The 23,884-nt window shown below is 39.2% G+C and overlaps 1 protein-coding gene across 1 annotated transcript in view; it reads right to left on the bottom strand.

Moving 5' to 3' along the window:
• Positions 1–23,884, bottom strand: part of slc36a1 (solute carrier family 36 member 1) — a 36,411-nt gene that overhangs the window by 3,485 nt on the left and 9,042 nt on the right. Inside the window, exons 9-11 of the mRNA XM_026917440.3 lie at positions 21,749–21,847; positions 21,465–21,631; positions 19,026–19,195 (exon numbers count right to left, since the gene is read on the bottom strand). Coding sequence (XP_026773241.3) covers positions 19,026–19,195; positions 21,465–21,631; positions 21,749–21,847 — 436 coding nt within the window. The remainder of the gene's footprint in view (positions 1–19,025; positions 19,196–21,464; positions 21,632–21,748; positions 21,848–23,884) is intronic.

Genomic DNA, 23,884 nt, shown 5'->3' on the forward strand with positions numbered 1-23,884 from the left:
GTACAGAAAGCATACAGCTAAGCAGAAAACTGATTCCCCATGTGGGCAAGGTAAAGCACAAAAAAACAGAGTTGAAAGGCAGTGAAAAATGAATTCAACTCTATGGCCTGTTCAAGGCCATCAAATGAAACCAATGCATAATGGTTCTCACTTTATACAATGCTTGGAGTGTTTGGAAAAAAAAGACTTGCACATTATTGACCACAAAGGGATGCATATCTGGAGAGCTTCTGCAGCTTTGGAGAGGAGTCATAATAATGCCTTTTCCTCATCAAGGCCTCTAAGCACATGTATAATCAGCACCTGAATTCCTCTTCAGACAAGAGCATCTAAAAGCTCGTTCTGTTGCATCATTAATCAGCTCACAAACTGCTCACAATGGCTCGTTTAACTTGGTGAAATTGAGCTTTCTTACATGCATATCTGTCTACTTGAATTGTATCAGTTCTCTGTGATCTATTCCACTTTCACAGGACCTTCACTGTGATTTGGGCTACTGACAAAACCAGTCTTAACTGCTTCAAGCACAGAACATCCCGAAGAAACCCCTGTAGCAAGACAGAGTTCATTAAAGAGACACCCTCTGATTGGCTGGACTCATCCGTGCTATTCATTTCTGACCCACGTTCCTCTCATCCATTTCACAGCTTCGGCTAACCTTGTAGTATCACACTAACAATGTGTGTGTGTGTGTGTGTGTGTGTGTGTGTGTGTGTGTGTGTCAGCACATTTCCATTCTGTCAGAGAAACAAAGAGAAAGAGAGGGTGCATCTAGATGAATAAAATCTATTCAAGGCTTTTTCATGAAAAAGCAAGCACTTAAGTTGATATTCACTTTACAAGGACCTTGAGTTGAACAGGGAGGTATCATGACTAGTATACACACACACACACACACACACACACACATATGAACAAATATGTATAAGACCTTAGAACTACTCATCAGGAAGAACAGTAGTTAATGTATGCAAGATTATATCATAAATTATACCACAACACTGTTGAATTCTCAAATCTGATTGGTCAGAAGGTGTTGATTAATTTTCTATAACGGCATCTTTGATAGTAGTGTAATCTATAATTCCAATAACAGGTGTGTATATATTAATGCTCTCTTTCTAATACATGATCATTTTTAGTAACAACTCATTCACAGGGATGTGTATGGTGGACATTCCACTCTAAGCTTACTAGTAAACAGTTATTAAAAGGAAAACATATAATCATTGATATGTTGAAACTTTTTGTAAGGAGAGGTTTATTTAACATTTATGTAAGGAGTCTCCAGGGTCAGCGCTTTGTAACTGTGCATTTTCTGCACTTTTCTTTTGCACGGTAACACAACAAGCTGCATTTTTGTCTCATTAACTTGAAAAAAGAGTAAAAAAAAAAAAAGAGGCTGGTGTATAATGTAAGTGATAACAGGACCTAACTCATCTCTTGTACAAATTTGTCTCACGGACCTAACTTGTCTCTCGGACATTAAATCTAACTATAAACAGTTAAAAGTACAATGTGTCTTTCTTTGTTAATATTTCTTTCTTCATTGAATATCATGCTTCATCATGGTTTATTCCTTACATAACACCCTATGTCAAATATTTCAATGTTTCAAAGGCTGTAAAGAAGTCCAAACCACTTTAATACTGTGTGTTTTAATAGTATCTGCAAACCAGTGTAAATGCAACAAATTTAAACCAGGGGTAATGCTGCGTTCGAGGCGAAGTCACAACTTCTCTAATTCCTTTTCTACAATTTTTTCTACAACCCAAATTCCTAGTATGGGTCACCATACTTGGCTTCAAGTCACTTCACTTTCACTGTAAAAACCAATGAAAATAATTTTCTGATATATAAATTAGAAACAAATTATAACTATCTTTTTTTTTTTTTTTTTATAATCAAAAACTGAAATAGTTGCCTTAACCAGCTCAAATCTTGTTATATCCTGTGCTTAAACTATAATCAAGGACAAAAGCTATATGAGGTAATGTTAACATAGCTAGCCCAAAACATTCTAATACTTAGCTAGCCAAATTATGCTGCATTCGAGGCGCTCCTACAAGGAGTATAAAACGCAACTTGAAATTTCAACTTGTCAACTATGGGTAGTCTTCTCAACTACTAGTTCCTTTCCCATTTACTGAGGGACATCAAATCAACATGGCCGCTTACACTGAACAGTGTAAAGTGCCACTTCTTTACCTTTAAATTAGTTTACAGACATAGTATTTGGAAAAATCTATAACACTGACCATACTACTACCTGTTTGAGAAGGTAATCATCAAGTGATATCTATCTGTTCTGTCAGTCTTTTCAGACTTTTATTTATTCAGACAATATAGTCAGACTTTTGTCAGTCTGTCTATTGTATATTCACAATCGATGCTGTAAGGACAAGACCTAAGGTGCAGAGCAGCCAACAGTTTCTGTGGCAGTTTGTTTATAGGATATGGGTCAGTGAACATGCAATTTCACACTGATGATCACTCAACAGTGATGCCACACAGAAACGTAAGAGACAACTTAACAAAGAGGCAACAAATGCAAACCCCACAGCTCACTGAGAGACAGAACTGATGCAATAAAACAGGGTCAAAGCAGAGTATCTGTGTTCAAACTCCTGCCCATACCAATCTCTTCTTTTAAAGGCCGGTCAGCCATAGAGCACAGAAAATTAAAACCGGAGAAAGCCAACTCTAATCTAAGTCCCTGACACTTTGAAAGCTCTCGTGTCACAGGGCCACGGTCATGAGGTAATTGAATAACAAGGTGATTGAAAGGCAGTTCTCACGAGAGCACTTAGCACCATTAATCTTATAACATATGGCCAAAAGTATGTGGACACCTGACCATCACGCTCATATGTACATGATAAACATTCCATTCCAAAACAATGGCTGTTAATATGGAGATGGTTCCCCCTTTGCTGCTATAACAGCCTCCACTCTTCTGGGAAGGCTCTCCTTGTAGAGATTTTCAAATGTTGCTGTGGGCATTTATGCTCATTCAGCCACAAGAGCATTAGTGAAGTCAGGCACTGATGTGAGGCAAAAAGGCCAAGCATGCAATCGGTGTTCCCAAACGTGTTTAGAGGGGCTCTGTGCAGGCCGCTTGAGTTCTTCTACACCAACCTTGGCACACCATGTTTTTATCCTTGCTTTGTCTTCATGGAACAGGGTTGGATCCCTTAGCTCCAGTGAAGAGAAATCTTTCTAGACGATTGTGTGCTTCCAGTGTTGTGGTAACAGTTGGGGGAAGACCCAAAAATGGTGTGTGATGGTCAGGTGTTTTCATAATTTTGGCCATATAGTGTAGCTAAGTTGTTAATTCTCGATTCTGAATAAACAGAAGGTGGGGATTCATTTTTGTGTAGTGTAGCTGCCTCAGAGTTACAGGGTCCTCTGGGTTGTCCGGTTTCCTCCTGGTGGATAAGCTATGCTAAACTGTGAATGAGTGTGCGAACGTGTCTGTGCATGGTGCCCTGCAATGGACTAGTGTCCCATCCAGGGTGCCACCTATTATTTAGATCAGTAATGATCTAAAAAATATATTAATGATCAGTGAGCAAAAGTGCATTATTTAATGTAGCCTAAAAATAAATCAAACAAAAATTATTATTCAACAAAGAAAAATGCATAACACTGACTAGTTGCTGTGGTCAGATTTACAAAGAATGTCTATTTAACATTCATCAGTGGAGACTCCAGTGTTAGTGTTATGCAACAGTCAAATGCAATGCATTTAACATTAAATATTTGGGAGGGATCGATTGCTTATGGCTACTACAACATCAGTTACTGTAGGGACCAACTTGTTTTGTGGCTGTTCTACACCAATTAATTGAATTATAAACATATTAAAATTACAACTGTAAATAAAACACTATGTGCCTCTATAAATAAAATATATGAGACAAAATATTCTACCAGGGATTCACTGTGACCTCCTTGATCTGAAGAAATAATAATCCTCTTAACAACATACAAACATAATTAAAAACATAAATAAAAAAACACCAATTTCTTTGGAAAGTCCTCTGCTGTCTGTATTTTAAAAATCACTCCATTTCTTTCACCCCTTAGTACTCCACCCCATTTACAGAGAAGTAAAAAGAACTAGAGTGCTTTAAAAATGCAGGCAGCGGGAGGACTTTCCAAAAAGCACTTCAACTGGAGGTGGAATAAAACCCTAGACATAGGGCCATTTCAACGGTCAGTCTTGGAGTCAAAAGTGGCTATGCACTGGAAATACTGCTGTCTGAACTAAAGTTCATAACCAGCATTCCATTCTACTCTACTGAATGCCTGCTCTTCCAACAGCCTACTCCACTCCACATTTAGCAACATTAATGAGCCAACTCTCTCATCTCCATCCGCAACAACACTCTCAGCTACACACCAACCCTCTCATTTCCATCCAAACCAACACTCTCATCTCCATCCATACCAACACTCTCAGCTACACACCAACCCTCTCATTTCCATCCAAACCAACACTCTCATCTCCATCCATACCAACACACTCAGCTACACACCAACTCTCTCATCTCCATCCGCAACAACACTCTCAGCTACACAACAACCCTCTCATCTCCATTCACACCAACACTCTCATCTCCATCCATACCAACCCTCTCAGCTGCCAACCAACCCTCTCATCTCCATCCACACCAACACACTCAGCTACACACCAACCCTCTCATCTCCATTCACACCAACACTCACCTCCATCCATACCAACCCTCTCAGCTGCCAACCAACCCTCTCATCTCCATTCACACCAACACTCTCAGCTACACACCAACCCTCTCATCTCCATTCACACCAACACTCTCACCTCCATCCATACCAACCCTCTCAGCTGCCAACCAACCCTCTCATCTCCATCCACACCAACACTCTCAGCTACACACCAAAACTCTCATCTCCATTCACACCAACCCTCTCATCTCCATCCACACCAACACTCTCAGCTACACACCAACCCTCTCATCTCCATTCACACCAACACTCTCAGCTACACACCAACCCTCTCATCTCCATCCAAACCAACCCTCTCATTTCCATCCACACCAACACACTCAGCTACACACCAACACTCTCATCTCCATTCACACCAACCCTCTCATCTCCACCTGCACCAACACTCTCAGCTCCAGCCACACCAACACTCTCTGCTACACACCAACACTCTTGACTCCAGCCACACCACTGCTATCAGCTACATGTACAACACCCCTCACTGTTCCAGCCACACAAACCCTATCAGCTCCAAACACACCAACCCTCTTGGCTCTAGACATCAACACTCTTAGATGCACACCAACACTTTCAGCGACATCCACAACCAAATATCTCAGGTCTAGCCATACCAACCCTCTCAGCTACAACCACACAACACTCTTAACTACATATCAATGTTCTCAGCTATATTCACACCAACTCTATCATCTTCAGCCATACCAACCCTCTCAGCTGTATCCAAACCAACCCTCTCACCTCTAGCCACAACAATCCTCCCTGTACCTGTGACCTTCACCCCTCTCAGCTGTGAAAACAGATGTTAATGTCCAAGAATCATGACAAAACAGAGCCATTAATTCACCACTATTAGCCAAGCAGATGAGCGCTAATGCATCAAGAGAGGATGCAAAAACACTGAAATGCAAATTGTTTAAAGCAGAAATTACAATAAAAACACTTAAAATTCAAGCATAAATTGAGTGAAAGTACATTGAGAAATATTGAATTTACAAGAATTATTACACCATTATGAAAGAGAACTTATTCTCTGGAAGATACATCCTTGTAAAAAAAAAAAAAAAAAAGACTGCAATAATCAAATAAGTTGAGTAAAATAGCTGTATGCATTTGTTTGGTGACAAATAAAGGCTTTCTTCCTTCTTTTCTCCTGAAACCTCAACAGCATTTGTCTGTTGGAGTTTCAGTTGGGGTTTCAAGTTAGCGAGACAGCTAACAATACCTTTCTTTATATACTGTTAATAATCAAGGTGGTGTTCACTTCAGCTTAGCTGACTTGCAGAGTTTACATAAGTACATTATGGAAAATGGAACAATTTGGATTAGTTGTGTCAACTGACAATTGCTCAAGTAGTTTTTCACCAAACGACTTGTTTACTCTTACTTGAGTAATTTTCTTGATGCCTACTTTTACGTAAGTGAATAATGAGACTAGAGTACCAGTACTTTCAATCAAGTCAGTGTGTTTTGTACTCGTTCAATCACTGATTATTATTTAGGGGAACTTTTAAACTTCCCTCCATGTCCTCCAGCTACTGTTCTCTCACTATTTTTTTCCAACCTTTAGAATTCACTATGCAGCACCTCCAGCTGTGAAAGCTAGAAAAATGGACTTTAGTCAGTGAAATGTAAAATTGCCCACATGTACATTAAATCATTCAAAACTAGGACGGTAAATCAAATCTGGATAGAAATTCAAGCTATCATTATCTGCTTTCTATTAAAATTCCATCGTCTGTCAATTATTCCTTTGCTTTATTGTTTCTAGGTCTGTCACATCCTGCTCCAACGTCAGACATGGTTTATAGGACACCCAGAGTCCACGCACGTGCGGGCACATGCACACACACACACACACACGTGCGCAGACACACGTTTGTCTTTCACTGACATTACTATTCATGAAGCTAATTTATGTCATGCCTACACCTACACCTATGCCTAGTCCTAACCCTAACCTCTGAAACCAAATGGAAACTTCATGGCTTCTTTTTATCCAAATGTCCCCCCAGTGTCAAAACTCTCAGCTATTCCTATCATTGTAGGCACATTTGGTTCCCACCAAGATATAAAACATAGCAACCCCAACACACACGTGTGCATCTTGTGACTACTGCATAATCTGATGGAAGATGTACTTCAGCAATGTTCACATGTTCTTATCTGGCATCCTCACCGACTTTCTAGTTTCAGTCATCTGCTTTAGCTCCGCACATAGCTGAATGGCACTAAGCTGTGCTGAATGGAAAAATCTACAGGAGGCCAGTCGAGCAGCTCCAAGGCAGACGACACACCGTGTCCCAGGTGCTCAGATGTCACTGTTCTGCCAGTGGTGACAGTAGAATCCAGGACAAGGTACATGACAAGAAGGGGAACGGGCAATGTCCCCTCTGCTTTCCATCAACAGAATACACATACACACAGGTCTATGTGTGCCAAGACCCCTTCTTTCTGCAGGGAGAATGCATTCTACTACAATAAAAATAGTGTTCATTTTGTCAGCAACAATGCAGATGAAACAAGTTTGTCAACAACATTTTTTCCATGACAGAAATTAAATGGTAACTACAAATATAATTCATCCTTCTACACAAAATATATGATGGAATGTAAGGGCATTTGCCTTACTAAATAATGAGACAGAAAATGCAGAAGCAGCCAACAGAACAAAGGTGAAACCTTTCTCCTCTCATGTTTGCATGCTCACTTTGCAAGCAAAGACAATTACACAAAGGAATTAATTAAGAAACGCATCACACTATGCACTCAGCAAAAGGTGAGGAGAAGGGGCACCGCTGTTGTCGTAAACACAGCTAAACACACTCTGAATAGTCTTCTCTGATCTGTGTATATATGCTAACATTAAACTTCCTGGTTGGAGAAAGATTCTGCCATACGTTACCACTGTGACAATATTTTTAAGTTAATGATAAAACGGTTTATACCACAGCACTGTTGATTGCAGGAATCTGACTGGTCAGCATGGCTCTGAGAGTAGTTTTAACTGTATTTGCTCATTAGCAATTACAGAAACGTTATCTATGTCGTTTCTATAGTAACAGCTCATGCACAGGGGTTCAAGATAGAGGAAAAAAACTGTCTATAGCTATTAACAAGACTGAACTTGCTTTGTGTAACAACAGCCATCTGCTTTGGGCCACATCACACCACCCCATTGTTATTTTCCTATAACAGCATGCCCCATTGTGTGTTATTACTTAATCATACCTTGGGAAAATAATTGCTTTTTTGTAATGCTAATATAAAACTAGTATAACTGATGACACCCTAGCATACTTTTTTGAAGTGTATTCAGCGTAATAAATGTTCTCAATAGAGTAACGTTATTAGATACGTCGATTTTCCTATGATGGAGCTGCTGCTTGTCAGACCCAAATTAGCTGTCAAATTTAACGCTGATTAAAAAAAATCTATTTGCTTTCGCACAAACATGACACGCTGTTCAAAGGTCTAACAGTGGTTCTACAGCAGCCCTGGGATTTCACAACTCTCTATCAGTGGTTCTACAGCAGCCCTGGGATTTCACAACTCTCTATCAGTGGTTCTTCAGCAGCCCTGGGATTTCACAACTCTCTATCAGTGGTTCTTCAGCAGCCCTGGGATTTCACAACTCTCTATCAGTGGTTCTGTAGCAGCCCTGGGATTTCACAACTCTCTATCAGTGGTTCTACAGCAGCCCTGGGATTTCACAACTCTCTATCAGTGGTTCTGTAGCAGCCCTGGGATTTCACAACTCTCTATCAGTGGTTCTGTAGCAGCCCTGGGATTTCACAACTCTCTATCAGTGGTTCTACAGCAGCCCTGGGATTTCACAACTCTCTATCAGTGGTTCTTCAGCAGCCCTGGGATTTCACAACTCTCTATCAGTGGTTCTACAGCAGCCCTGGGATTTCACAACTCTCTATCAGTGGTTCTGTAGCAGCCCTGGGATTTCACAACTCTCTATCAGTGGTTCTGTAGCAGCCCTGGGATTTCACAACTCTCTATCAGTGGTTCTACAGCAGCCCTGGGATTTCACAACTCTCTATCAGTGGTTCTTCAGCAGCCCTGGGATTTCACAACTCTCTAACAGTGGTTCTACAGCAGCCCTGGGATTTCACAACTCTCTAACAGTGGTTCTACAGCAGCCCTGGGAACTCATAACCTTCTACATAACAAAAGACCCCATACTCAACCCTTTTTCTATATCACTCAGAACCTGAGAGATACGCTATACATGGCTCACACCTTCACCTATGAGAAAGCGTACCTGTACTTTAGTACGAATCAACCAAAAAAGCATGACAAATACACAACAGGCCAACAAATTTTTCTCTTCATGTATATACACACATATACAATTAAAATTCCCAGCAAGCATCACTGGAAATCAATCTAAAAATCAGCGGTTCATGACTTTTTCCAAAGACTGTCCTTTCACGTAATGTGCAGTGGGGTCCAAAAGTCCGAGAGCACTAGTGAAAATGCTTCTATTTTGCTTTCTTTTCTAATTTAATACACCAATTTTCATTACAAATTAAAGTATTGACAACAACTCGAATGAAAAGTAGAATCTTTACATGAATTTCAGAGATTCATAGTATTTGGCATGTCCCCTTTTTGCTTTGATGATTGTATGAACTTGAGCTGGCATGGACTCCACAAATTTGTGCAAAATCTTGTGATCAAATTTAGATCAAATCCATCAGAGTGTCGTGTGAACACACACTGCAGTAGAAGAGATTAGGCATGCGGAAAATCAGACCTTTTGTACAAAGCAGTCAACATGATCAATATCACAAATTTACTTCCATTTAAATAGGAATCTAGAAATAGTGCAGAAGATATTGAAAATTTACATTCTTTGTTATAAATATTTCAAAATGGACCCTACTGTATATTTACAAGACACAATATCTGTAGCCACACCTATAGACATGCTGATGAGCAGTAGACCTGCAGCGACCATGGATAGCACCATGCTATCAATATTTCATATTTTCTTATGTCTGAAACAGAAACCATCTAAGCAAAAGTACCTAATTTATCTACAAATTCTTTTCTATTTTTTTTTTTGACTGGCAGTATAGCTACCTAAGAAACGCCCATTTTCAAGACAGTACTAGAATACAGCTATAGTTTTCTGTTTTAATTTCATGATAAAACTGGTTTTGAACTTGAAATCTATATTGCAAATGAGCAACTAAACCAGACTATAAACTTTCTCTTACCCAGAATATTTTTCATCTCAGAAATGGTATTTTGTTCATTGACTCTGTATTTCCGTGTCTTTACATTTCCCAAAAAAAGTTTATGTCTAGGTCTTCCTCTTGCTTCAGGGGTTAGTCTCACTTGGATACTATAGACTTCTAGACTTCTTGGATAATATAGACTTCCTAACTGCTGCTGTAATCATAAATACTGTCCTGCGCTCATGTGACTCTTATCCACAGTATGCTGATACTGAACATCCTTTCAACACATGTAGTACTGTATGCCTGTATAGTACAGTTATATATAGGAGAGTAGTGATTTATAATCCCACTATCCAGTGTCACCTAGAAGAGGATGGGTTTCCTTTTGAGTCTGGTTCCTCTCAATACTTCTGCCTAATGTTGTCTTAGGGAGTTTTTCCTTCCATTACTGTCTCTGGCTTGCTCATTAGGCATTCATCTGGATTTCTGTAAAGTTGCTTTGTGACACTGTATATTATGGTATACAATGCTATACAGCTACAAGTTAATGGACAGTGTAGCTGTATAGGACCCGTCCAAACAAACTCTGTTCTTTGCATATATGGTTTAAAAATCTGGCCACCTAATCAAACAAACGTCCATTTCAGCTCTTCAGCCTAAAAGACAGATCACTGTGTGTGTCAATGCACTGACAAAATATCTCTGCTATCCTACACAGACCATCCAAACATGTGAACACACTAGCTTGTATATAAATGTTCATTGTCTTAAACACATTTTGAAAAAAAAGCTTATCGTTTTTCTGTGGCTTATGTAATTCTAAAACAATTTCCCCCAGTTTTCACTTAAAACAAGTAGTTTTTACTTTTACAATTTTGATTTAGAACTTAATAAATTAGAAGCAGCCAACAACTATTTGGTGTATTTGGGAACAGCATGTTGATTAAAGTGGATTCTGGTTTATAAACAACATAAAAGAACACAGAGAGCAATGTTATTTTCAAAATGCAGTTGATTCTCTGCATGAGAATATACACTGATTCTGTGTGTACAGCCAACACAGAGCTACTGCAATAACCCATTACATGTTCTTCCTCTTCGTCAGAGGACATTGGAGGCAACTGGAGGAACAGGCCAGTGCCGTAGACGTCTGTTAATCTTAAAGCCTTAAACTGGCTCAAATTCAGAGCACTGAAGTGAAAGGAAGAATGAATAAACTCTGCCTTTTGCCCATCCCCTGCTGTATATTTTAAACTTTGGGTTTTATCTGAGTCCAATACTGTATGTAGAGCAGAAGATCGAGATTTATTTGTTCATTCGTCTGTGGTAATACACTTCCATGCTTCCTGTTGATGCACCAATTACAGCTTAGAGTCTCACTACAGACCAGAAAAACAGCAAAAACCTTGAGAAACTTTCATTAGTTATGGCCTGAAAAGTCTTAATGAAATTGTTGGCCCTCTAGCTAACACAAGAGAGCAGCAAATAAAGGGATGTCTGCTCAGCAAGCAATTACTGGTAGCTGTAGATCCCAGTAAAATATGCACTGAAAAAACAAGCTGATCAGAGTGACTCTCATGTGCTGCAATGACTATGACAGCTGGAACATGAAGAAGCTTACACAATCACCTTATTGCAGGCAAAAATGAAAACTCGTGCATTTGACACATACACCTCAGAGCACCATGGAGAACGCCAGTCAACTCTCTGGCCAGGAAAAAGCATCAATTACACAACACTAGGTCTAATAATCAGATAAATTATGTCTCTCTCTCTCTCTTTTTTTTTTTTTTTTAAGCAAAATAATACAGACAGGGGAAATAATTCTGACGCAACATTTTTTCCATTTGTTAAGACCAAATCGCATGTTCTCGTGAGTTTTCAGTGAAAGATATGATGAGTTTAGACTATCAAAATGTATATAAAAAAAGACTGGTCTGCTTTTAGGACACATCTACAAATTACTTCCAACTCTCATAAAGACTCACAGAACAAACACAAACCTTGAGAAATTGAATTACCCTCATTGTTGTGTAGGGGCTTGCTTTGTAGGAGAAAAACTGATTACACTTTTTTTCCTGTTGTGCATTTTCTTGACTGCTAAATTTGCTTTTTTTTGTTGTAATTAACAGATTTTATCCACTTACAGTCAAACAATGTATACATACAAAGTCAAAATGGGTTTGCATTGCATTGTTAGTTTCAGCTGGCAGTGAAATCTGTAAGTCAACTGGCAACCCTACTACCCCTGAACAGTTTATAGAGGTTTTTTTTCTTTCTTTTTTGCTCTGCACAGTATCAGCTTGGCCCAGGCGCTCATTTTCCTTTAGTGTACACTTGGGATCATTTGAGGTGTGAACAGAGCTCCAGCTCCACACACTAGATGAAACCCTGTGGCGTTTTTCAGCAGATCTGAGGATCCTGCACTACATGCCAGCATATTTTCCCTCCTCCCTCTCTCATCTCCCTAAAGAAAAAAAAAGGCAGCTCAAAGCAGCCCTCTCCAATGATTAATGTAGTGGAGAGTCTTCGTGTTTGATGCTGGTTTCAGACTTTGCTGAGCCTGATAAACTTGCAGTGCTGTTATTATACTGTGAATATTCACACATATGATGAGGGATTTTTTTTTATTCTGTGTGGAGGATTTTTAATGACGAACCATTCCTGAGGGTATAAAAGACATTAAAAGTTTAGTTTAATGAATGGAAAAAGTATTTGAAGTGCACAAAATTGGTGTTGTATTAAGTGCAGTCTCTAAGTAACTTTTCTGCTGTTTTGGCTCTATAATTGAGCACATAGTTTATACATTAAGTGATGATGCATGAGAGAAAACACATTCCAGTATTAATTTCTTATACGGACTTATGACTTTCAGTCACTAGTTTGTTTTGGTTCTTGCCAGTAAGTGTGTGCTTCCATGTGTAAGTAACCTCTCTCACTTTTTTATGAGTTTATGTGTTGCCCATAAATAAAACATGTTCAAAATCCACCAGCCAGGCTTGTGTAAAACTTGCTCCCCAAATAACTGGCCAGGAAAGCAACCATGTTAGATAGATAAGAATTGATAATGATAGAGGAAACTAAGCATGGTTTGTTGGAAAGAGTAGTTTGTATATATGAATTAATAATCATGCCTGTAGGTGATGATGCTGTTTTAGATAATGGATTTGTTTGATGTATAAAGCTGTTTCTCCTTTGCACAGTCACCAGATGCTATCACTATCTGACTTGAGCATGAAAATAGTAACAGCGCTTCCATCATAGTGCATATGCATTGTCTGTGAGCTCCTTTCCCATCCTTTAAAAGTTTAAACAGGACCACTTCCAATGAAAATGAATATCTTTACTAACCTTATTGTTAATAATAATTTATTGCTGCTTTTATTTTGTGGGTATTCACAACATCAATATGTATTCATAAAATGATACCACAGGGTAAGTTGTTTCATTTAGTGATGTTCAAATGTTCAATTTAACCCTTCGAAAAGCATTTATGACATACTGAAATACATATGTAGTTCATATAAACTTACCATGTTACATTCAGATCTGCATTTTCATATATTTTTCTGTGGCTGAATATCAAACACTGCGCACCAGGGGTACAAAACAATTCTGTTATTTCTGAGGAAGAGTTTTTAATATAAATATTAGCATTGTTTTTAATATTAAACACTTCAATCAATGTAAGGTAGCCTTATATCAAATCTAACTGATGACCGCTGCTCTAGGCCTAGTCCTGTTGAACAAGGGTTTGGACATGCTTTTTCGGGACCATGGAGATGCACCAATCATGAGTGCAGACTAACAAAACCTGCCCATGATGTGCTGGATTATGTCAGTGCCTTTCAGGAACACCTACATCACATTTGTTCCTTGGCTACAAACGCACTACTATTTTCTCAAAGAAACAAGAAATTCTTTCATCTGAAATTTCAGATGGAACAAAATATTAGCTTTAGTCACTCTTCCATGTTTCAGTATTTGGGGATACATTGGTTAGTTGATATGAAATTATTCAAAAATTGAGTAACTCAGAAGTACATAAATATGAGGAGGCACAGCACCCAGATACAAAATGTGCTCACAGTGTGTCTGAAATAACATTCCGTTAACTAAGGTGCTAGCTGATCATGCAAACTGTATCTGCGACTGCCTACTACATGTGCTCTGCATTAAGCACAAATTGTTTAAAAGCCACTGTGGAAAACGTGGGAATGATCAACCAGAGGTGCCAAAAGCCTCGACGCTTAAGAGGAAGCGCAGTATTGAAGATAATATGCTAAAAAAACATCGTTATAAAATAATTACTCTTGTGTCAGGACAAGTAAGTGGTGTGGAGAGCATTAATATGGCTGATATGCTATTTATTTCAACTGAATTGATTTTAATAAAAAGATGGCTATGCACAGAATAAGCTAGTTACCTTGTATAAAAATGTGCAATTAAACTCTTTTTCTGTTTTTATTGTATATCGACTATAGCTTCGATAACATGAAATATTTGAAATATTGCCCATATGATGAAAGTCTTATTTGATGTGAGGAATTTTTGGTAGATGTGAGGAAAATTGATGTGTTTTCCTGACAGATGTGCTATGAACATGGTTGTCAGATCCACTTGAGAAAAGTGGCCAAATTAAACCCAGGAGATTTTTTTTTTTACCAAGATCTGAAAATGACTTTGTATTATTAAACATTTTATCATATATTTCAAAATTTGAGATGTATCCCAGTTCTGCAAAGCTTCCAGCAACACGCAAACTGACTGCCATGAATTGCCCAAACTATAGTACATGAAACAGAATATGTAATCAGCTGCTCTTTCCATCTCTCCACCCCATGCCGACTTCCCTCTTTATGTGTGATCCTCCCTCAGTGCATGTGTATGAAGTGCACGTTGTGTGTTGAGCTAAATTGCGCATTTGGCTTTGTACACCACTTTCATATATAACATGATGTTTTTCACCCAGAATGCATCCTAATTACATCTAAAAGCAGATGCCATGCCACTTAGCACATCTGGCCCAGAGCGTATTGTATGCTTGTCCAGTCAAAAATGTAAGGTTCATGTGTGCCAAGTTAACATGTCAAAGCCCTTTCTACTGTCTCTATACCTTTCACTGTCTTTACAGAGCGTCTTGAAGTAGATGCAAAGTGCTCTATTTTTTGTAATGCCGGAATATGTGGAGTTGCCGTTGTCATACTTGTCAGTTCAAACATATGCTGCTGATTTAACTGAAATGTATTCTACCTTATTTTCTAACATCCCAATCCACACAGCTATATTTCACAATAGATAACTAGCAACCAATTAAATAAAAATGTGCACTTCGTAGTAAATCTTAGTAAATCTTAGAAACTTCACTATAATGCACCCAAGAGAGGCCAAGTACTCATTAGAAGATTTTAAAAGATGTTGGAATGTTGCTTTAACATATCATACAACAGATTTTCACTTTTGTTACACCTAACGTGTTCTTTCAGTATACAGTGATGCCTTTTGGTCGCGGTAATGCCCCTTCTATAGTTTCGTGAACTGCGACCACGTGTCTTTTGGAATTCATATTTGCAAGGCATACCTGGGCATCTTGGCAATTTAAAAAATCATTAAAAACAATGATGATAAGATGATGGTGAAATCAGTGATGGGGAAAATATAACTCATGTTGATAATGATTAATTCCAGCATTAAAATCCAGCATGTATAAAATTCCAAACAAGTGGGATTTACCAAATTTGATAAGATCTTAATCCATAATCTATCTCATCTGTGGCTATAAATCCCTTGACCTGTGCCACTTGACACATCACCCAGTGCATACTGCCCCCTGATATGGAGAATGTTTCTGGGGCATAGTGGTAGGTTTTATATTTAATATTTAAAAAAACATCTGGTTTAGGCCATGCCAACTTCAGGTTTAAATCTGAATACAGAAACAGATATGAATGTTTGAACTACTAAACAGTTACAGATACAGATACTGGCACTGCATTACACCCTTAATAAACATCCATAAAACTAATGACTCCTGTGCTGTTAGACAGTAATCTGGTACTGTTGCTATTTTGGAGCACATGTGGTGTGCTGTGGCTGCCAGCTCGCTCTCTATTCCACTTACAAATAAATGTATTGTAAAAGTGTGGCAACTTGAGTTACAATGGCTACTGGTGATCTAGTACTAATTTAAACTTTGCAGTAGCTCCAAGTTTTGATTAGACAGGCTAGGTTTGATTAGCCAACTCCTGCAGGTTTCCAATTTATGATTCAGGATACTGACCTACAATCAGTGCCTTTGCACCCTTCAATTTAGCCATTCAATCACAAAAATGACCATGTTTACATTATGGTCTGTTTATGCCGAGTTTGAATATGTTAAAAAATTTACAGCTGAAGTCTGAAATGTACAAGGTCCTAAGATGAAAATAATTTTGCAATGGATTTTTCAATTTCCTTCTTATATACAGATTACAAGAGTCTCATTCTGTAACTCCCACTCAATTTCAAAGTTATTACAAGTGCATGGTACAGCAAAGGCAAAAAAGGTAAAAGCATATACAATTCTGGAGGCTGGAGGCAAAATACTGCCTTCTACTAATGATCTGGACCATGTGAGCTGCCATGGCAAGAGATAGCCTGGTCCAGAGCTCACATGAAGAGTTCACAGCCTCACAGGGATTAAGAAACCCAAAAACCAATTTAACATGAAAATAGGAAAATGTCATGCTTTGGAGCTCCTAAAAATAGGCCACCTATAAAGGGAATGGTCTCATGTGGGTATAGAATGGGCATCACACAGTTACAAAGCACACGTGCCACGTTAATCACAGGCATTAGACAACAATTTCTTGTGTTTTCAGCAGAATTGAATGTGATTCCATTCACCTCAGACAACAGGACTCACACACTCACAGTGCAAACTGCAACTGACAGCACCCTGCTGAGAACACACACATACACACACTCCCATACAGTCACACCACGAACCATCAGCTAAACATCACACAACACTCAGGACACTTCATTTCAGTTGTCCTCCATTTAAAAACTACCCTTATATTTACCCATGGACACACAAAAAAATCTATGGTAGATAAAGATTGAGGGAACTAGATATCTATTGAACCATAAGGTAATTCTTTAAAGATTACAACTGACCCATGCTTTGATACAATATTTCTGAAGGTTAAACCTCCACAGCACAAAGAGTTTCAGAAGGTGATGTTGGCTTGATGGCGTTTTTATTCCTATCCAATTCACATTCCATATGTTTAAGATTCAGGATGCTAGCCTACAATCAGGGCTCTCACACCTGCAATTGTATAGGTTTAATTTTTTTTTTTTCCCCCTCACATGGGTTGTAATTTAACAAGCTGTCTATGAAAATAACCTTTATAAACAATGCACATCCAATTTCCACATGTTTACTGCATTTTTCAAACTCCTGGTACTTTGTGAAAGGTTGTTCAGAATAGAAAATAGCATTTTGACTTTTAAAGTTAGCCTATGGACCTGCATCTTTCATCTTCAGTAACCACTTTATCCTAGTCAGGATGTTGGTGGATCCAGAGTCTACCCAGGGAACACTGGGTGGGGGCAGAAACACAGCCAGGATGGAACTCCAATCCATCACAGGAGCCATGCACACACTTATCCACATGTATCTAGGGGCAATTTGGAGTAGCCAATCCACCTACCAGTTTGTCTTTGGAGGTGGGAAGAAACCGGAGAACCCAGCACACAGGCACACCATTCAAAACTGCACACGAACAGATAACCCAAGCTCAGAATCGAACTGGAGACCTCGGAGCTGTGAGGTGGCAGCACTACCTGCTGTAGCACTGTGCCATCTAACCAAAAGCTGTTCATGCAATTTTCTTTGAAGATACCATGATGTATTACAGACAGGTGGGGCATTCTGCCCTCCTTTTACACAGGCAACTCTAGAATTATTGGCACCCTTTAAGAAAGTAAGCAAAGAGAGTCTATACTGAACTTGTGCAATAACTGATTTGAAGGCTAGATACACTTGTAGAGTATGATGACTCACTTCTCACTACAGAACATTTAAAGCTCCTTCAGCATCAACCTGACAGAGAGATTTAATTTTACCCCAGAAAAGAAAATAGCAAAATATTGATATCTGCTTCAGAATCGCAGAAGATATGTGCAGGGTTTTCAAAGTGGCAGTGTGTGGTGTGGAATGTGGGGGATTTTATGAGATGAGGAATATGCAAGCTTTTGAGAACTGTAATATTTCCAAGGTGTAATACAATGATATTTCCAAGGTGTAATGCAAGGTTTAATGAGGTGTGAAATGATGCAAGATATAGTATATTTCAGGTTTAGTGAAGTGTAATACACTATACGGCCAAAGGTTTGTGGATATCTGACCATCGCACCTATATGTAGTTTTTCCCCCAAAATGTTGCCACAAAGTTGGCAGCACACAATCTTCTCCTCACCCGACATCAGTGCCTAACCTCACTAATGCTCTTGTGGCTGAATGGGCAGAAATTCCCACAGCCACGTTCCAAAATCTAGTGGAAAGCCTTCCCAGAAGAGTGGAGATTGTTGTGGAAGCAAATAGGGGACCAACTTTGGAATGTTCAACAAACATATATGGGTATGATGGTCAGGTGTCCACAAACCTTTGGGCATATAGTGTATATATGAGGTTCAGTTAGGTGTGAATTATGTTGTAATATGTCCGATAAGTAATATAAGATGTGCGGTGACCTGGGAAAACCCCTCATATGGTGGAATTCTGACATTTTCTACTACATAAGAAACTACAGGCTTTCCTGAACTATCACTGGATACCTACCCAATATAATATTTGTAGACAAACAGCCAAGGCAAATTTAGAAAATAAATAAAGTTTACCATATTTCTACAGCATTTCTTTTTTTGTCCATTTCCAGAATTCAGCCACAACATCATCCGACAGGTTTTCACAGGTCAACACACGTATAGATTTTACAAAGTATCATACTTGTGGGGTTTTATGAGGTAGGAATGTGCTAAGCTTTTTGATATGTGTTTTTTTGTATTTTGGCTCACATGTAAGGAGGACGAGGCCCACACGGATGCTGAGGTCCACGAGCAGTGCCCACCTGGGCCTGACCCGCGCCACTGCCGGGGGAATCAGGATTTCGGCTGGCACATAGAACTGCAGTGCATATGTAATGTAGATCCCAAACGAGTACAGCAGCTTCACAATCTGATACATCCTACAGAAGCACACATACAAAAACAGCAGATCCAGAAAATCAGGTTCAGTAAATCACAAAGCTAGTATGCTACTGACCAAAACCCTGGCAACATATGGGACATGCCTTCTTTTGCCCATGCTAGGGGTTGCACAGACTACTCTACTAATCCATTCATTAGTCACCACCGTGGAGAGCTGTATATTAGGCAGTGCAGTGGAAAAAAACAGTAGATGCAGAAGGTAAAGAAATGCAGGCGGACAGTAAAGAAAGCAGGCTAAATGTACTTTGTTAGTCTGAAAATATTTCAGACTAGATGAAGCCAATTCTACAGTCATGTGCACATAATGTAAGACTGCATGAAAAACTTTTTTTTTATTATTTAATTTTGTTTTAATAGACCATTACTACTTTGATATCAAGTATAAAATGTACAGAAATGAGCACGACTTTTTTTAATCCCACTCACACCTGCTCCTGAGCGAATTCTTCATTCCCACAGCTATTTTTGTTGTCCTTTAAAGCTAAATAAAATGTTAATAAAATCCTTGTACTGTGGCACACTGAATTATGTCATGACCAGTGCTGTGTCAAAGCACATCACTATCAAATCCCACTTTTGAGAGTTGCTTCCACAGCTAGGGTACAGCCTGTCAGTGGTGCATAGCATCTGACAAAGGCTGATCCAGGCCATTTCAGACTCTACTGAGGCTGGAGTTGAACATGGCGGTGAAACTCCTGTGTCATTATCAGCCTTGAAAAATCTCCCAGATGCTGCTGTAGACACAGCATCCTCCGTTCAAGGAAGGATGCTCATTAAGCTATAAGTAGGGCACTTTAAAAGGGACATGAGCTTCCGTGCTGCGCGCACTCATTTCCAGAGTTCAGCTGCCATGCGTCCACTCAAGTGCATTTTGAGTACATCTGGTACAACTGGTACATCCATAAATAGTGTAATATGTTACACAGATGTATTATTATGATTTATTGATTTTCATCATTAAAAGTGTAGCCTAAAAAAAGCACTGAAGATGGAATTGGAGTTTGTAGCCTCTGTACTGCTGTTAACTGATCATCATTTATAGCACTAAAAATAGTCTAAAAATAGCCATGCCATAAAAGAGTTTTTGCTTTAACTATGAAAAAGAGGACTTGCTGACTAGTCTACCAGTCAGCTACATTTCTTAATTACTGGTCAGCTAGTAACAATGGTAGTCATGCTACCCCTAGCACATACTGGCCTACTATTGAAGCATGCTACTTATTCTTCACAAGGAATTGACAGTTATGAAGTGTGAAAAAAGTACAAAAAGACGCTCTTAAAACTGCTTTTAACTAAAAACTATGTTAAACCACAAATGAGTGCTATTTCTAACAAATGAGATTTGATTTATTTATTTATTTTTACTCCTTTAGGATGCCCCTCATGTATACAAAGCTCAGCCCCCAGAAGCTACAGTGGTTCTCAGCATTCAGCTATTCGAAAGCCATGTTATAACCCAATAAACATGTGCAGTTCAGCTCATACTGATTTATGAGAATAGTCAAGAGTGCCACTGCTGTCTTGTTTTTCTCTGTAATGAAAAAAAATTCTGAAAATGTAAAATCAAATCTAGCTGACGAACAGGAATATGAATACACAAAGAAACAGACTTATGACCGCTCTTTGACATTATTATAAGTGTATCTGGGCTTTGCTTGATATCTCTGTTTCTGCCTGTGTAATTAACACACAGTTTACATCTTCATCATTCCCTGTAGAGAACAGCACACACACAGGATTGAGAGGTGCGACCGTATTCTAAGCCACGTGCTGAGGTTTTGCAATAGCTATTCTGGACAGCTCCATTCTCAGTGACCTGTTTAGGCCACATGCTGGCACAGCTGGCTGGAGAAAGGCTGAGAGCAACCTCCTGCCTACGCTGTTGAAATCGATTATGGAGAGCAGCAGTTGGAGCACTCCTGCAAATTGAATTGATCAAACAGTCTAAATGTGCTTGCCTTCAACACCTGAAAACTCACTCAGCTGATAGTGCTTTGCTAAAAATAAAGCGTGCCATACAGTGTAATATAATATACAGTAGAGTCTTGAGGAGATTAAACTACAAAGAACACACTTGCTTCATCAGCAGTAAAAGGTGGCATTCTGCCAACTGAATCTCTTTCATTTCAGCATGTGAGAAATGGAACATCGATGGGACACATGACCGCGATGAGACACTGAAGGTCTAGTAAGAGAGCAGAAGGAACAGTTTATTGGAAAAAATGCAGACGTGTGCACGAATCTCACCAGCAGTCGGGTAAATTGAGGGTGATGCTACCCCCTATGCGCCCACCGAAGCAGATGTAGCCGATTGTGCCGAGGGAGATGTACAGCATGGTGACGATACCCATTCCCAAGTACAGCACTTTGCTGAAGTTCTGCGGTTTCTGCATTTTATTCTCTAGTGGCAGGACCTGTGGGTTTAGATGTGAGAATATTAACCTTTAAAACAACATATGCTACTTATGTTGGTGTAATAATTAATAATTCTAGCAAGATACTGGATTAAAAGGCGTAAAATGAACACTCACCACGCCGATTCCTTCAAAGGCAAATATAGCAGTTCCAAAGAATAAAGGGTAGTCAACGGCTTTTCCAACCAATGGAAGGTTAACAGGGTGTGGAATGTTCTGAGAAACAAAAACAACAGCAACAAAGCATATTGACAAAACTAGTCAGGTAAGCATGTGAATTATACAGTAGTTCTGCACGAAACCAAAATAAGAGTGGGTTCTGAGTAGAGACAACGATCAGGCAACTGACTTTTGAGCCCCGTGAGACGTGTCACAAGCTGGGAAAAACAATCTTCATGACAACAACTGAAAGGCAATGAAATGGGGCACATTGTGACATTTAAATGATTGTTACATTATGTAACATTATGTAACAAACTGTGAGGCTTATTCACACATTTAGAGCTTATCTACTAAAAGAACGCATAAGGATGCAGGTCCATGCAATTATGGGCTTTGCTTTGTCACATGCTAGAGTGAAACCTTCACATCTTAGCCATCTGAATACCGAACAAGGAGAAAAGGTCAGTGGTGTGTTGCGGCATGTTGCAGGGAGGAGAAGGAGGAGGAGATGTGCACTGCCTTTGAATCTCAATAAGGGAGAAAATGTCTGTGTTGCAAAATTGCTCCTGGTTGCTCTCTAAGAATCAACCATGGCAGAAAAAAAACATACAGATTACTTCAAAGGGAACGGCTTCACTAACTTCTCACATGTGATACAGTATCGTACAGTATCAGACAGCCATCCAGTGCAGATTAAAGGGAACTTAGATTAGATTAGATTAGATTCAACAAAATTGTGCAAAGTGCAGGTATAGAGCCAGTGAAATGCAGTTTTTCGCATATCCCAGCTTGGTAGGAAGCTGGGGTCAGAGCACAGGGTCAGCCATGATACGGCGTCCCTGGAGCAGATGTGGCCTTGCTCAAGTGCCCAACAGCAGCAGCTTGACAGTGTTGGGGCTTGAACTCTCAACCTTCCGATCAGTAACCCAGAGCCTTAACCGTTCAGCCACCACTACCCTTCCCAAATCCCAAATACTTCCCAAGGAGCTGTTGTTTGCATTAGACTTTTCATCTGTACAATTCCACTTCCTAGTTCAAAACGGTTATTACAGTAGTGTTAGTGACATCATCAGTGGGCATGGCAAATGACGTGAGATGAAGATGAAAAGGAAGAAGGCAAGCCACCTTTAAGAGGAAAGTACAAATCAATTTTAAGCTAGCTAGCAAGCTAGTTGAGGGGCTTATAAAGTGAGCGTAGCTTCTTCAAGATGTATTTCCGCTAGGGGAGCAAAAATAAATAAAACATTTGGCCATGTTGTGTCTGAAATGTCACTTGCTTTATATTAATTTCTTGTTTGTAGAACTGTTGTATAAAAACAGTAATCTCACTCGCAATCATGAAATTATGCTGATCAGCTACGGCACTCAGACTTTGGTTTCGTGCCCATGCCTCATCCCACCCATGCCGATATTCAGTATAACTGCACTCTTGCTAGTGCGGTATTGCTTAATTACACTAAAGCACTGGTGAATTCTCAAATCTGATTGTTCAGGAGGTGTTGATTAATTTTCTATAACAGCAGCTCTGACAATAGTGCCAGCTGCAGTTCGCATCACAGGTTTATATTAATGCTCGTTAACAGCTCATTCACAGGGACTTACATCCACATAATCTAAGGCTAATAATACACAAATAAGAACATGTTATTTAAAAAAGAAAAGTGTATAATTTCTGATATGGTGAAGCTTTCTGTAAGAGCTATTTCTTTAACATTAATGGAAGTGTCCAGTGTCCGCACTTCGTAAAGGTCAGTCATTTTTTCCGGCTCAGGAAAGTCAGAGAGCTTTTTGTGGTGTGTTGGTAACATAACAAGCTGCAATTATTTTTGTCTTATTAATTACATTAAAGAAAAAAAAAAAAGAAGGGCTGGTGAGAGAATGGCCATTTATATAGCATACATTGCTATACTGTAAATGATAACAGAACCGAACTTCCACAATGTTCCACAGCATTAAATGTAACTATAAACAGTCTTTCATTAATAAGTTACTAAATGTTATCACTGGCAAATTGCTGCAGTGTAAGACAATAAAACACTATGGGACATGCTGTTTTTGGAACATATTCAGCCCCAGGGCTGATAGAACATC

This window comes from Pangasianodon hypophthalmus, chromosome 7 (genome assembly GCF_027358585.1).
Source record: "Pangasianodon hypophthalmus isolate fPanHyp1 chromosome 7, fPanHyp1.pri, whole genome shotgun sequence".
NCBI classification, from domain to species: domain Eukaryota; kingdom Metazoa; phylum Chordata; class Actinopteri; order Siluriformes; family Pangasiidae; genus Pangasianodon; species Pangasianodon hypophthalmus.